The sequence below is a fragment of the Phytophthora infestans genome, genomic scaffold, assembly GCF_000142945.1.
Source record: "Phytophthora infestans T30-4 supercont1.22 genomic scaffold, whole genome shotgun sequence".
Lineage (NCBI taxonomy): Eukaryota > Oomycota > Peronosporomycetes > Peronosporales > Peronosporaceae > Phytophthora > Phytophthora infestans.
Window position 1 is genome coordinate 413,486 of NW_003303737.1, and position 16,363 is coordinate 429,848.

Genomic DNA, 16,363 nt, shown 5'->3' on the forward strand with positions numbered 1-16,363 from the left:
TCACTATGTGCACTCTATCAAGCTACACACCCGATTTCTGCGTGCGAATGGCGAGACGGCAAGAGGAACGCACCAATCCGGTCGTGAACACTGCTGCACAGTTGAAGCTGTGCGAACAGCTCCTGAAACTGAGCCGTGAGGCTTGTGATGTCGAGGCGTACAGCGTGTTGGTTGCTCTGCTACGCGCCGTCCTCTTGGGACGCTGTAGCGACGATCTGCCGAGCAAATGTCGTCTGTCTACGTTGGTTAATCTCACCAGCGAGCGATTGGTGCTGCACTACGTTGACAGCATTAAGGAGGCAAGACCAACAGCGGACGACGTCACGTCTGGCCGCATTATTACCGCGGTATACAACATGCTGACTAACTTGTCCAAGCTGGAGCCGGTAAAGTGGGCTGCTGCATTTGGAGACGCGCTACTTGCCCTCCAAGGCAATGAAGCTGCCCAGACAACATGGCGGACAGCAGTGCAAACCGTGATGCAAGCTGCGTCGCCGTCCTGGCCTCGCATCGCTGCGTCAGCGACGCCTCGGAGAACGCAACCCTATTGAATCCAAGCGACCACCTTCGAGTCGTCGTTGCGCTCATGAAGACCGACGTGACGGGAACAGACCGTGAGACTCCGACGCGCACATACGTAGAGGTGTCTGGCCGATCTGCATGGAGTCCATTGCACTCGCTAGCGTGCTGTGACAAGCTGAGGAGCGCGGCCGCGATGGTGTTGCCGCAAGACGACGACGAGCACGATGGCGACAGAAGTGAATTTTTCTCCTGTGCGCCGAGTCTAGTAACTCGCCGTGTGGACGTGACGACTTCGTCGCTTGATCTGCTGCGCACGGTACTAGAGAAACTCCACGCACTCGATTCCGAGGGTGCGTTTTCCGGTACTTTTGTGATACGTCGAGCAGAGACTGACGAAGAGGTGGCAACCGACTTGAAGTGGTCAAGCTGAGCAACAAACGGCGAGAGCGATCTGTGCGATGGGAGGTCTACAGTCGAAGAACAAGGATTACGCGATGCAGTACTAAACCATCACATAGGGAGGGGTGGACAAACATTTTGCACACGATGAATACCGGTAAGATTAGTGCTGCAACTCCCGAAATGATACCTACAGTATCCTTTGAAATGGCGTGAAAAGTGATGAGCATGTATGGGGCCCCTATGACTCACTAAGTACGCCTTTAGCAGTGATCGTTGGATGTATTCCGGCATCAACAGCATTACCGCTCTTGCTGCCAAAGCCAGTAGGCTACTACTGTACTCGCAATTGTTTTAGTGCAGACAGAGTTAACCAAAAAGCAAGTCAAGCTGTGCGTGTTGATGCCATGAAGACAGCACCGCTGCATTACGAATACCGGTATTATTGCAATACAGTAAATGTTGCGCTCCATGACCTGGTTATGCAAGCAACACAGCTTCAAGATCGGTTCACAGCCGCTCGACACCACTCGCAATACCGATATACCGATGCGGATAGTCCACCTTTTGATCCTGTGTCCGCTCCATATTCCGAGCCGCCGTCAGCCACGCGAACGTGTCCCCGCCAGCGTCCCCACCTATTAATAAGCTCACGCTTACTCCTTCAATCTGTCTGCCACTCTCGCTTCTTTCTCCGCTTCCAACGTGGGCGCTTGTGAGCCACTCTATCCTTCCATAACGGAATACGCCAGCTGCGGCTCAGCGATGGAGCCGACGTTGATGGCGATGCAGACGCTGTGCGAGCGCTCGTGGGAGCTGCGGCCGCTGTGCGAGACGCTGCTCGGACGACTCGTGGCGATCTGCGGATACACCGACCACTTCCGACAGCAAGAACCGGCAGCAACGGACAACAACCCCACCGATTCCGAGCTGCAGTGGCCGAAACAGGTAGACGCAGCCTTGTCGCGCTTTACGCTTCTATTGGAGAGTCTCGCAGCGACCGAGAACGCAGTGTTCCGACTGGCAGTCGCGCCGTCTCCCGTGCGCGAGTTGCGCTCCCTCCACGTGTGGCTGGACGCGTCATTCCGTAGTTTGCATGCCGAGCACGTGGACCCGAGTGCGTGTTGGGCGCAGGAGTGGGAAGAACAGCTGGAATGCGTGGAGCAAGCACTGCAACTTGCAGCTCGAGCGCAAGTGGATGCAGCAGCTGAAAGCACAGCCAACGAGCAGCTCGAGATGATCGCAGTGGTCAAATTCGCCTTCAAGCAGGTGCAGGACGTGACGAGACGGTCAAAGAAGAAGAGATTAAGTCACAGTTACGCCAGCAGCAACGAGGCAGCGAACGAGGCGGAGAAAGGAGACGGCGCGGAGCTTTTCCCCGACCACGAAGAGTCGTTACGTGTGCTGTTCCGCAGGTTGGTGCGTGTCTGTGGTGTGCAGGTGCCAGTGCTGTCGTCTTGGTTCCTGTCGCCCGCCGAGGTGGCGCAGAACCCTAGCACGTGTTTCCGTGGAGGCCCGCGGTGCCAGATCACAAGCGCCAGTTGGCTACGTAGTCGAGGCCAGCGCAAGAGTGGCGTGCAGCAACTTCTCCTCAAGCAACTGGTGCCTGGAAGTGGCAACTCGGAGGCCGCCTTGTCTCAAGCCGTTGAAGCGGTGCAGCGAGAGACGGAATTGCTGCGTGATGTGGTGTGCCACCCGCATGTCTTGCAGCTAGCAGGGGCGTCTACCTTCGGCTCGCACCCATTCCTGGCCTTCGTGAGTCCCTGGGCGGCCCCGGAGCCGGGATCGGCCACTGTGACGTCGCTTGAGGACTATTTAAACCTGTCGGTGGACCATCGACGCCAGTTATTCCGCTTACTCGCGCAAGCCGCCACTGGGCTGCAAAGCTTGCACGAGGCCTCACTCATCCACGGCGACTTGTGCTGCGCGAACATCCTGGTTGGTGATGATGGCCAAGCCAGACTCGCGAATCTGCGGTCCTTCTCGCTGTCTCGATGTCCTTCGCAAGACGAGACTAGCTCAGCTCCTAGGCTTTTCTCAGGATCGCTGAGATGGCAAGCGCCAGAGCTACTGAGAGACGACCCCAAGGCTGATTTGGCTTCGGATATCTATGCGTTCGGTATGACACTAGTGGAGGCCTTGTCGGAGGAATTACCGTGGGGGTTTAAGGCCGATGAGGAAGTTCGTGAGCGAGTTTTGGCTGGCAAGATGCCCTCCCCTCCAGTCGGAGTGGAAGAGAATGTGTGGTCCTTAGTGGAAGCCATGTGCGATTCCGACCAGGCCGCAAGACCTGACATCAATACGGTGGTCGAGGAGCTGCAGGCTTTGGCTGAAGAAGAACGCGAGCGTGACGGAGATAACAAGAACTTCGAAGACGACGCAACGCGTCCACTGCCGCTAAATCGAGTCTCCAGTGCCGACTATCTCAATCGAGTCACAGCGTCTCCCTTCGTCACGCCAGTCAAGACGGCGTTGAATGTACCGGAACTCGTGCGACGACAGAGTAGCCCAACCGGCCACCCACCGGTGACTCAACCTACGGCCATTGGAATCCCCGTACGTGAATTACCGGTATCACCGATGCAAGTGAAGCCTGAATCACCGACTGCTACTGTAGCGATCGTAGAGCTCCGACAGAAATGGCTGGGAGTCAAGATCAACTCGATCGGGAACCGCGTGGTGGTGAGCAAGTTCCTACGCGCGGAATCTGGAGCCGCCGGGGAGATTGAGGCTTCTGGTCGCGTGGAGCGGGGCGACATCATCGTGGCCATCAACGGTCAGAGCGTCTGCGGTCTCGATCGTCTTCAGATCGGCGCTATCGTCCAGAGTTCGCCTCGACCTCTGGACGTCTCCTTCAAGCGTGATCCGCTGCTACTCACCGACTCGTTTCGGCTCCGAGGACTTGCCATGGACCCGCGTTGGCGTGACCGTGGCTCGGCTATTCCTCTGCCCGGTTCATTGAGTAACATGCTCACAACCAGCAGAGATGAAGGCAACTTCAAGACCGAAACGCGGAATGCAACGGACCCTTTCTCGATCGAGATGTGGTTCTCACTAGCTGAACACCGAGACACGTTTCTAGGCGGCATTTTACTGGGCGCGCAAGACTTGCCATTCCAGGAGACCAGCGACGCCAGTGGGTGGCCCTACGTCCACCAGCAGCTCTTATCTATCGACCCTATGGGGAACCTCTGGTGCTCGTTCCTTCGTCACCCAACGCCCATTTGTGTGGCGCGTGAACTGTCCCCCAATCATTGGTATCATCTCGTAGTGACGTACGGCGGAGACGCCGAGTCCGACTGCACCAACTTCTCCAGGACCGACCAGCCGGAGCAGCTGCTGACTGTGTATTTGAACGGAGAGCAGCGCGTCTCGGACGCGGGTCCTTTGCTTGCCGACTGGGAGAAACTGCGTCATGTTAACGTTGGCGCCGGTTGCATCAGTGGCCTGGCACCAGCCAAACCAGAGCCGCATTTCTCCGGCTGGTTCGGCTTCAGTGGCCTGGTGTTCGACTTGCGTGTGTGGAGACGTAAAGAGCTCACGAGTGCGCAGGTGCAGCTGCTCTTACGAGGCAGCAGCGACTTCGTAGACGACGCCAACTACTCAATTCGGCGCGATCTGCTGGGCGAGGCCGCTGATCAGACCACGGAGAAGGCGAGAAGGAAGCGCTCGAGTTCTAATCGCGCTGTCACGTTGCCTGGCCCGCCATTCGCCGAGCTCGTGCGCACGACGTGGCCTCGTCAGGTCAGCGCCCAGGTCTACAGCTAAGGATAGTGACATGTGTGTTGAGAAGTCTTGAGTGTTGTTGCCGTGGATCGGAGTTGCCGATCGCCGTTAAAATACATGGATGTTGACGTGGATACCGGTATTTCGGTACATTTTCGGTCACATCGCCGTAAGATCCTATTTTAGAGAGAGGGTCCTATCCTAGTATAACAGATACCGGTGAAAAGTCCTCGCGACTTTTTGCAGAATACCGGTTTTATGACATCCCTAGACTAGGAACAGATTGTGCTTCCCTTTGGTCGCGCTCCCGCATTTTCGCATCTACAATATCAGTGTCAGGCCCGCGTCACTTGTCGAGGTGATAGCTCGCCCCCTCGGCGTCCATCTGCTTGGCAAAGTAGCTCACCGTGTTCTTCATCGTCTTGGCTCTCTAACCGCTGCATTGCGGGCTCGTAACTTGCTGTAACGCGCTTGAAAACACTGTCTACGTTGAAGCATGTCTACGCTGCCGATTATCGATAACCCGACTGGCCTTCAGCGCTTTCTTCAAACCCAGAGCGTAGATACCATTTGTTATGACATAATGCCGAGGTTATTGACGCTATTACGGCATCTACCGTCGCCTGGGGACGAGATTAAGGCGAATCCGGTACCTCTGGAGCACGTCGGCGACTTCCTGGACGCCATTCTATTGGCGCACGCCGACCGCCTTATGATCCCAGCAACTACAGCACTACAGAATGATGGTCACTTGCCTCCAGTCACAAGAGACGCCTTCTTGGAGCGATTCAAGCCCAAGAGCAGCACCCAAGTGCTCTGTGGCTACTTATTTCAGCGTAACGACATCGTCTTCAACTGCAAGACGTGTCAGTCGGACGAAACGTGCGTGCTGTGTCTTAAATGCTTCCAGAACGGCAACCACGAGGGCCACGACGTCTTTTTCCATCGCACCAGTCCAGGCGGCGTCTGCGACTGTGGCGACAGCGAAGCGTGGGCTCCCGAGGGCTTCTGCGTGCACCACGGCCACCAAGACGGGGACGCAACAGCCAATACAAGTAGCGAGAGTGGCGGGTTGTTGCCCGAGGAGATCGTACAGGTGGCCGACGCGTTATTTACGAGCATTGTGGCGTTCTGCATCGACATGGCCAAGCAGTCCATGCAGCTGTTTGACGCGGAGTACGTGGACGCGCAGGGGCGTCAGACGCTGCACGCCCTGCGGCTGAAAGTGCAGGAACGGGGATGCACGATGGAAGACGCGCAGAGGATGGAGCGGCAGTTCCACGTGAGGATCTGCAACGACGACGTCCACTCGGACGAAGATTTAATCCGCTCGTTGTCGCAGAAGCGGATCCCGAGCGCGGAGGATCTGGTGCGGGCGATCGACTCGAACGGGTCGGAGATTGTGGCCAGGAATTTGACGCTACGAGACGCGCTGACGCTCATGCAGGCGCTCAAGAGCGAGGGCTGGCACGTGTGTGTGGTGCAGGACCGATTTATCCACGACGAAGACGTGTTGCTGCGCGTGACGCAGTGGGTCAAGGCCATCTGCTCGTTGTCCAAGCAGCTGCACGTGTTGTTCTGCGACAAACTGTTCGCTACGACCGGCCAGAGCAAGGAGCCGATCCAGGTCATGTTCCTGTCGGACCCGTACTTCCGCAAAGACATCGTCTTGGAGCTGTACGAGCTGTACTTGAAGCTACAGGGAGATAAAGACCCCAAACTGCAGTTCTCGATCGTGTTCCTTAAGGTGTACAACCGCATGATGCTGAAATATTTCTGTGGCGTGGGCACGAGAGAGGAATCGCTGTTCCAGTACGGCGTGCAGATCCTCACGACGCCGTCTATCGTCCACCACTTGGCGAGTCTCGGGCTGCTGGAGATGCTACTGGACACGATCAACACGGCGCTGGAAATGGCTCGCACGCCTTCTTTACCGCCGCAGCAGCACCAGGGTGTCCACCACACACTGGACTGCGACCACCCACTGCTCAAGTTCAAGCGATACCACTTCGTCATCGAGAATTTTGGCTACGTGTTGGGCATCCCGGCGATGTCCAGTGCGCTGCTGCTACGCTCGGACTTGCTGGCCAAATGGCTGGATGCGCTGGCAGAAGTACAAGGACTGGACCCCCAAGTGCGGATACAAGACGGACGTGCCCACGTGACGTACGAGACGCAGTCGTGGCTTACGGCCTTTGCGTTCCATGCCAACGTGAGTAAGATCCTCACGTTCATCTCCAAGGGACTGCGCTACCACGAAGCTGCAGACACAGACACGCGTAATCGCGATCGCGAACGGATGGTGTTTAATATGCTGGAAGGCTTCTGGGATCAACTGGACAGAGCGGGGATGACTACAACGCGACTGCAGCTCTACATCTCGCCGTGCGGAAGACTGCTGGGCTCATCGGACAAGGTCGTCAAGTATGACGTGTCTACGCAGCCAGTGTCCTTCCACAACCCGCTGCACGGTCTGCTGGCCAGTTTTCTTCTGAAAAGTCTGTACTACGGCCCGCCACCGGCGCCGGGGAGTGCTGTCCCGTGGATCACCGACTGGGGCGCGCTGCTGGAACGCTCGATGACCAAGGTGCTCGGCGATGACGCCAAGGAACACAAGAAGAAGATGCTGATCTACGGAGTGCTGGAGTTTCCTCTGCGTTCGCTGGTGCTGTGCGCGCAGATCAGCTGTGGACTGTGGATCCGGAATGGGCAGAATATGCAGCGCCAGATGCTAAATTACACGAGTCCGCCGTGGTGCAGCGAGCTGCGAGACTTGGATCTGTTCCTGGTGCAGATCAGCGCGACGATCGTGGGGTTCCCCACGTTTCTGACCGTTTTCTTCGACCGCTTCGGGCTGTCCGAGTGGCTTTTGACGTGGGCAAATGTACGCACCGCTGGCGACGAGAGCTCCGGGATCTCAGCCCGCGAGACGCCGCCCAGCGCTGCAGAGGACGAGAAACTGGTTGCCGTGCTGGAGGCGGCGCTGCTGCGGTTGATCTGGATCGTCACCGAGCTGACGCCTCCGCTGGACGCTATTGAGCAGAGAGACACGGTACTTCGTCGCGAGATTATCCACCGCTTAAGCCAGCATCCGTGTCGGCTGTCCGAGCTGCTGGACCAGACGACGTTTGTCGTGTCAACGCCGTTCGGAGGCATTTCGGCTCGACAGGAGAAGCAGCATCTTACCAGACTGGAGCGGATACTGGACGAAGTGGCGGACGAGCAAGTGAAGCGCTCGGTGATGGTGGCTCCTCTGGGCGACGGCGCCGGCGACGGGGACAGTATGGGGGACGGATCCATGGAGCCCACCAAGTACACTCTCAAGAAGGAGTACTATAAGGAGTACGACCCGTCCTTCTACCACTTGAGTCGATCCAGCCATGAGAAGGCCCAGTTTGCCAGACAGGAGGCGCTGTTCAAGACGTGGAAAGTGGAGGACCAGCCTGTGCCGTTGGTGGCGCAAGCTCCGCCGCCGCACGTGTCGTTGGGGACTGTCCGCTTCCTCGTGCTGGAGAAGGGATTGCTGGGCATCTTGCGTCTTGTGCTGGAGGACGCGAATTGTTCTACTGAAGGCCACTGTGAGGGCACGAGCTGCACGCCTGGCGTTAAGAGAACCAACGTCATGGTCTTGCTGCGTGCTATCCACTTGATCAATCTGGCTGTGCTGGTGCTTAAGCGTGGCGCTGGAGGAGCCACGTTGCCCCAAGAGAACGAGGTCGTGTTGTCCGAGAGCAAGAGACGTCAGACGCTCGCGCTATTACGCAATGGGCCAGAGGCGTTTGAAGAATCGGACACTGCGTCTCGAGGTAAGAAGCGCATCAAAAGACAACCGATGGTTCGTGACGACGACGTGCAGATGAGTGACGAGCAAGGCGATACGAGTGTACAGGAGCTGAGTATCGTGGCGTTGCTAGTGGCTTTGTCGAAGGATATGGTCAAGCACGACTTCGAGACGTCCAAGTCGACCATCTCGGCGATTTACTGGATCTTGAACGAGTTGGCGGCTCTGGATTGCGCGATCCACACGTACGTGCAGCTCAAAGTCTGGAGCGGAATAAAGAAGCACGAGGAGCTGGTGGCGGAGAACGGAATGTCCAAGACGGAGCTCAAGAAACTGCACCAGCAACGCGCCATCGCGGCCATGATGGCACGTCAGAAGGCGTTCGCGCAGTCCAGCGCGTTCGCCGATCTGGACGACATTGACTCGGACGACGACGACTCTAGCGGCTCCGGGAAGTTCGGGGTGGACTTGGACGACCTCAGCCACGACGTCCCTGGACATGCGATCGTGTATCGCCCGCCGCCGCCGCCTGACTGCATCATCTGCTCGCAGAAGGAGAAGGACGAGCCTGTCATGTACATTGGCCACGCGCAGATGAGTCGCGTCAATGCTCATGCGCTGGAGAACCTCCCCGAGGACGTGGAGACTGCAACTGACGGGAGTAGCGACAGCTTCGGAACGACGTTCCCGCCGCAAGTTCATCTGTCGCTGTGTGGCCACGCTGTGCACTTGCACTGTTGGCAAAAGTACTTTGAGTCGGTGCGCGCGCAGTCGCGGTTCAACTTGGAGCACAGCCAGACGAACATTGCGTTCGACGCGCATTTCGGCGAGTTCCTGTGTCCGCTGTGTCAAGCTCTAAGCTCCATGCTCGTGCCGTGTCTCCCGATCTGCTCGCCGTTGACGTCAGCAGACCAGCAGCGCGACCGCGACGCCATGGAGCGCGTGTTCCAGTCGAAACAGGACACGTCCAGTATCCTGTCGTGGCTCTCACGTGGGACTGCCGACGCGACTGGAAAGCGATAGCCCCCGCACGACGGAGGACATGAGTGACGAGGAGGACGGAGACGAACGGACGCGTCTGCAACGGCAAGATGACATCCGTGCGATGAATCAGTTCGCCGTCTCGTTCCTAGAGACGATGCTGCGCTTCCAGCCGGAGATGACGCACCTGGCCACGGCCATGAGCGCGCTCAAGAAAGGGTTCTTCTCTACCGGCGCGCAACTGACGCACCTGATCTGGTCGTCGGTGGCGTCCACGATCGCCAGCACGCAGTTGAGCGGCATTTCGTCCGCCATCTACTCGCTCGAAGCGTACGTAGCGTCGTCGAAGAACGTGCTCAAAGGAGCCAGTTGGAGAGCGAACGCTGCTCGACCGAATGGAGCAACGGGCCCTGCGACGGCTGCGTCGTCGTTCTCGTCCTTGAGGATCACCAACATCTTGAACCCTGCAACGCCGTGTCTGAACACGCGCGTGGCCGTGTCGTTACCCGAAGCGTTAGACCCGCAGCTGGACCAGTTCACACCCAAGGACGACAGCAAGCTGAACGTGTTGCTACGCTCGCTACGACGAATCTCGTTGCTCTTCACCAATCGCCGACGAGGATTCTACGACAGTCTGTGCTTCCCGATCGCGCAGAATCTTCGCCTTGCACTCTCCTCTGACCAGTGGCTCGAGACGTTGACGCAGGGACCGCCGTTGCAGCTAGGACAGCCCGTGCTGGGCCAGGATCTGCTCTACCTGTGCGTCGCTATCTGCAGTAGCATGCTGACGACCAAGGCGGATATTCTGCTCACGATCCGCTCTCTGTGTGTGCTGCACATGGCTCAAGTGCTGATCCAGTTGGCTCAGATGGAGGCCGAGGACGAAGACGACTGTGTGGAGGACGAGCAGAAGGAGGCGCAGAGAAGACGCGCTGCGACGTGCGATGACGCGTCTGCCGAACAAACGGAAGAGATGCAGCGTGGACTGGAGACGCTGATGGCGCGTCTCGCTCAAGAAGCTGGCGTGGACTTGGTTCGCGATGCCACTCGACGTGCTGCTCCACAGGGACGACAACTGCAACTGCTCTTCAAGTCGTCGTGTCTGGCGTTCATGAGGCAAGTGACGCTGCTGTGTCGTGCATTCTTCCGAGGCGAACAGGACCCCGACGCGTCGTGGAGCGCCAACTTTGTGAGCTCGTTGCGTCTCAGCACCAACTACCACGACATGTGTCAGCAACTGGGACTGCCTAGAATCACGCAGCTACTGGCGGATGAGGCGCTGGTCGAGTATCTCTTACGTGCTGCGCGTGAGCTTCGTGTGCGCGCTACCAGTGCTACGCTGTCCGACGAGTTGCAGACTCGCTACAAGCAGCACGGCCACGCGACTCTGCTGATCGCTGAGCTCGAGAAACTCACGACACGAGACGACTGTGCGGAGCGGGAAGCTCTGATCGCACGTGGAAATCTACGAGACATGCCCAAGCTCCCTCTTCGTCTGGAGCCGGACGTGCAGCAGCACCGAAGCCTGTTCCACTACGCGAATATCCGGCTGGTCAAGCTGGCGTCGTCGTACACGGATCTGCACTCGGAGGTGCTGGGCAAGAGCAAGTGCAAGCAGACGTGGAAGACAGTGGAGAACCCAGCCATCTGTCTCGTGTGCGAGCAGGTTTTGTGTGCTGGCACCGAGTGCTGTCGACGACGCAGTGACGGGATGGGCGCCTGCACACACCACGCCATCACGTGCGGCGCGGGCGTCGGCCTGTTCTTTCTCATGCGCTCGTCGTCCGTGCTGCTAGTGTTCGGTCCCAGGAGCTCCTACTTCGGGTCGCCGTATCTCGACATGTTTGGAGAAGAAGATATTAATGTGCGTCGTGGGCGGCCCTTGTACCTCAACGCTAAGCGCATGAAGGCGTTGCAGGCGCTGTACGCGAACCATCAACTAGCCAACGAGGTCGCGAGAAATCGCCGCACCTCAGACCAGTACATTCGCAATAACTATTACTGACAAGAAGGGAGGAGGAAGCGCATAGATATTCAGTTGAGATAATAAAGTGAAGCGGTTGTCATGCTGTAAAAGACTTTCATGTACAGCGGGTTCGGTAATTGAAGCGAATTTGCATATTTAAGTAAATGCTACTTGATGCGGAATTGTTATTTCTATCCCGTTTGATTGGTGCTTAATTAAGCTGTTTTCAGCCAATTAGCGCTAGCAAAAATCGCGATGTGCAAAACTCAAGGTACCCCCAACGTAGTTTACCAATTCATGGACCTGACCAGTTCATGAGCTAGCGTGATTTTTTGTCTATTCCTTTCATCCTAAGTTTGCTTTATGGCCTGTTATTGGCTCATTCGTTTCTTGAGAGCCACTGAGTGACGATACAGTTAGGAGTGTTGTGAACTCAATATTTTTTCAATTTTAAACATTCAAGTATTATTTAAAAGCTCTTGTTAAAAGCAATTGAATAAGGGTAGTTTTACAGTTTTTTCGATGGAATTATACAATAAATGTCTTTGTTTCGGTTAAGTGCGAAAATCAATGGGCCAACTTTAAGTCTAAATGGTTCGTAAGTATCATTTTGTTTGACGCAGCACCATTTATATACATTTTCTTACAGATTGTTTTTAGCGGGAAGATATACTGAGTGCCCAAAAACGTGCCCAAAGTGCCCAAACGATTTTGCATAATTTTCTACAAATAACCGAACCGTTCGTGCCTACATGTATAACGGTGCCCAAAACACTGCGTCCCGTTACTTTAAATAATTTACAACCATGTAATTCACTGCTCCGATAATACTAAACAGTCTCGATCAACTAAGGCGATTTGTGGAGGCAGGCCCAGCGCCGAGCTCACCTGCGAGCCGCACATTGCACACTCCAGTACACTCTATCTTTATATTGCAGCCGTGGCGCCGAAGGGCTCCCAGCCAAGCGTAGCATGGTCCGTTTTAATCGGTAGCAAATTATGCTAAATCGTTTGGGCACTTTTGGGCACTTTTTTGGGAACACAAAAGCGGACGCCTATTTGAACGCAGCGTAGCTTTTCAGATCCGTCCGTGGTATCTCGGAGTCGCGCATGGCGAGATACGAATGGACCATTCTTTATAATCGCATGATATAACCAAGAAGCGTGCGTAACTCGCTATCAGCCCAACTCTTTCGCTTATATGTACCACAAAGCAAAGCGTTTTTATGAAAGAGTATCGATTTGCCAAATTTGTCCTAAAAAGTAGACAATGGCACTGCCAAAACTAGCAGCACGTATCTTGGTCTGTAGAGAGCTGACATACCTACACCATGGCGTTTAGTGAGACAGTACTCATGAACAAACTCTTAAAGTAGAATTGCTGCCTCCTCGCAGCAACTGCGGCGAAGTACACTCCACGCCAATGAATAAAACCAAACACGACCTTGTTCAACTGTTGTGGTTGATTAGTTAAGTAGATGTCATGGATGAGGTTTACGGCCTATACAGAATGAAAACATTGATAAATTAACAGTCACAAGTGCGTTACATTGTTCGAGTTAGCACTTGTATCCCAATTTTCGCTGCCTGGCGATGCTTTCAGCCATCAGAAAACCTAGTTTGATTCTAGTTCAATTTTTTTCGCTGGCTCGCTAGTCTCTCTAGCTGATGTCGCAGGTAGCTTTCTCCCTCTTTTTTATACAACTCGTACATGGTCTGTAAGACTTTGGGATCTTCCTCCACGGATTGCGCCATCTTCTGAATCTTTTTGGGGATGTCTGCATTCTTTTTGTCGGCAAGGGCGCGAAACTTTTGAATCACGTACGAAAAACCAGTCTCTTGGGCCAGGTTAAAAGCCCTCTCTTCTTTTTTTTCCGTCGTCGTCATCATCGTACACCTGGCCGTTTGAATCACGTAACAGTCGTTTGGTCCCCGTCGTTAGTGGCTCGATGTTGCCGATCTTGTCCAACTTCAGCATCTCACGCCCCCCCCCCCAAGACCGAGGTGTTTGGTGCCGCCTCGTAGCTGGCTAGCATGGTTGCGGCCACAACTAAAAACAAATTAGTCGCATTTTTCGATTTGTCGAACTTGGTGCTGGTGGTGCTTGGAAAGGAAATTGGGAAGTGAAAGCTTATCTACCGGTGCACCAGTCCAAAACGCTACGCTGGTGAGAGAGTGATTATGTGCCAGTGGCAGAAATTGCTGTTGTAAAATTGTTTTGGCCTTTAGCTCCAAACTATCAGTGTGGTCGTGGCTCATAATCATTACGAAGTGAGAGGTGATACGAACTGTACCGTGGTTAGTAAATTCAATGTGCTCAAACAAAGTTTGGCAAAAGTGCAAGGCTGCGTAAAATGAGTCAAGCCACCGCCGATACTTTGGTGTGCAGAACGAGTTAGAATTCACTCACTCCTCCTACCTTCAACGCAGTCAAATCGATGTTGCGGATCGACCGACAGTGATGGTTATAGACATCACTGGCGGTTCTATAAGGTGACCTCCGACTGCAAGACTTGATCAAATGATTATAAGCCTAGGTTTGCAAAATTTCGACAGTTGAATTATTATGAACCCTTGTTGGTAAAACCACAAACCTTCAGCTCATTAGTCCTCCGTCCGTAACTTTTGATTTGAAGCATCACTATTTTCATTTTTTTAATAGAATAAAAGCATGGCTCAGTTTTTTGCAAGGAAAGTGTACAGGCTGAAGCATGTGTGCGGTGCGAGCATAGATTCTAGGAAGAAGGCTTAGGGTACTGTCAGAAGGGGGTTTGGGATCAGATAGAATCGTTCGTACATGAGATGATTTACCTAGGACAATTTTCGATTATATAAGACCGTTTTGGAGAGGTTTTGAATTATTAAGTAATCCTTTATCGCGAATAAGAAACAGTACATGATTGTACCGTTGGCTTTTCAATGCTGACTCCAGACAGTCAAAGCAGCAATTCCTTTATAGGATTGCATTTGTACAAGAAGTTTGTGGCCTCACAATCTTATCGGAGCATTGGACTGCACATATGCTCAAATCAAACATTCTTCGGATATTTTTCTGATGCATAAAGCGTGCGTTATATCGTTGCACTAATTCCATGACTATTGGTCCTTGCTTGATAGGTCTTATCGCAAGGTCTTTAATCGTGAAAGCAGCAGCGTCAAGTGAAAATCGGAGCCACCAAGCGCGCAATTGCAAGCTTAGATCATTGTAAAGATTCAAATGATGTTCTCTTTCAATTTTTCTAGGGCCATGTATTAAAGTATTTGAAAAAAATTCTGCACCCGCGTTCTCACACCGATGGTTATATACATGTGTCGTTTTATTTTCTGATTTTTGAATAATGCTGCCGCTATGCAGCCTGTTGAAAAAAAAGAATACCTTTACGCTGGCGTGCTATCAAATGATCTAATGCTTCATCCCACATGCGTAGCTACGCGTGTGTATTTTTTTGAATGCTGCGAAGGTAAAGACAAGTCATGAGGCTTGTCTGAAAATGGAAATTGGCTATTTGACATATCCCTCTAGTATAGAAAGTGGATAGAAAAAACCACGTAATCATCTAGAAGGATTTGCAGTTGCTCAAACCGAACCTTAGTTATCAATACTGTATACTGTACACCCGAACTGCAGTGTACAGTATAGATGTAAAGCTTTACATGTTTGAGAGTCAAAAATACTCTGTTTTTAAATATTTGACCGCCCAACAAGTATTACACGTGCTATCACACTGACGGATTCACATACATCCTGACGAAACTTGCTTAATTTGAGACGTAAGATTATTTTTTGCTGCAGCCCAGACAAGAACCCGCGAAACAAAATCTAAAACACTTGCATTATCAATCAGATGAATATTCAGATACATCACAGCAACAAAATACAAAGAGCGATAGCAATTTGCATAATTCCAGGATCGGACCTCCATTTTAAAGACGCAAATAAAAGATTAGTTGTAAACGAGGTGATTGGTTCAAATACGCTCACTAATAAACGCTTAAGGACAAAACGACAGGCAGGCGCTACATGAATGACCTCTCAGTATGTCCGGGCAAGTTTAGCCAAGACACTCAACACTCTAGACGTCAACCGCTGGCTGGATCGGTGTAGGTCCTTCCGGACGCGGACAAGCCATGCGGTACGCTGACAACGGTGCTTGACGACAAAATGATATACCAACTGATTTAGTGTACATCTGCGACGTGCGATGCAGTTCTAGGAGATAAATGCTGAGAATTTAGACTCGGGAAGAATCCCAGATCAGCGACATCGACCAGCACGGACGCCACCTCACTGATTTTGCCTCTCCTTAAAGACCTATGCTAACACGAGAAATGAAGTGTACGCAGTGCCGCTGATTTCATTAAGAATGAAGCCAAATCGTATCTACAGCGACGTGCTGGCTACACAATGGGAGAATCTCCCGTACTGCGACAAGTACCGACATTTGTCGGACATTTTAGACAAGCATCCCTGAACGCGACTAATTACACAAAATATATGGAGAAGCTCGTGATGAGGACTCAGTTTACGCCAGACACGCAGGATGGCGATGCGCCTACATTTGGGTACAGGGCCAACGACGATGGAGCTCCTGCTATTGGAGAGGACGTTGACAATGACCCAACCATAAATGGAATGGCTACACCGTACATGGTCAAAATGCTTCGCCACGTGGCAATGTATGTGCTGCATATTGACACGACTTACAAACTCGATCAGTTTGATCACCCCTTACTCTTTATCGTTTTTTGAACCATTCGCTTTCGTTCCACCCCATGGCGATCTTTGTGACATCCAACAGACTGGGGATCTCATAAACACAGCGCTCAATTGTTGGTTCGACATTTTCAAGGTGATAACTGGCGAGTACCTCAAAATTCGTTACTAAATGGCCGACGCAGATAAGACTCAGTACAATTCATATCACGTCTTCCAAGCGATGCAGCAGCAGCAACGGAGCTTTGACGCACTTGATGTGCCTTTTCACGTC

At 53.4% G+C, this 16,363-nt stretch overlaps 2 protein-coding genes across 2 annotated transcripts; both read left to right on the top strand.

Annotated features, from left to right (window-relative positions):
- Positions 1-1,686: 1,686 nt before the first annotated feature.
- PITG_11566 (uncharacterized protein) lies at positions 1,687-4,689 on the top strand (the record flags this gene model as incomplete). Its single annotated transcript, XM_002901075.1, has 1 exon — positions 1,687-4,689. One exon carries the CDS (start codon positions 1,687-1,689, stop codon positions 4,687-4,689), a length of 3,003 nt encoding a protein of 1,000 aa, XP_002901121.1.
- A 541-nt stretch (positions 4,690-5,230) lies between these two features.
- On the top strand, positions 5,231-11,414 carry PITG_11567 (uncharacterized protein; the record flags this gene model as incomplete). Its single annotated transcript, XM_002901076.1, has 3 exons — positions 5,231-8,453; positions 8,562-9,183; positions 9,446-11,414. 3 exons carry the CDS (start codon positions 5,231-5,233, stop codon positions 11,412-11,414), a joined length of 5,814 nt encoding a protein of 1,937 aa, XP_002901122.1.
- Positions 11,415-16,363: the final 4,949 nt, after the last annotated feature.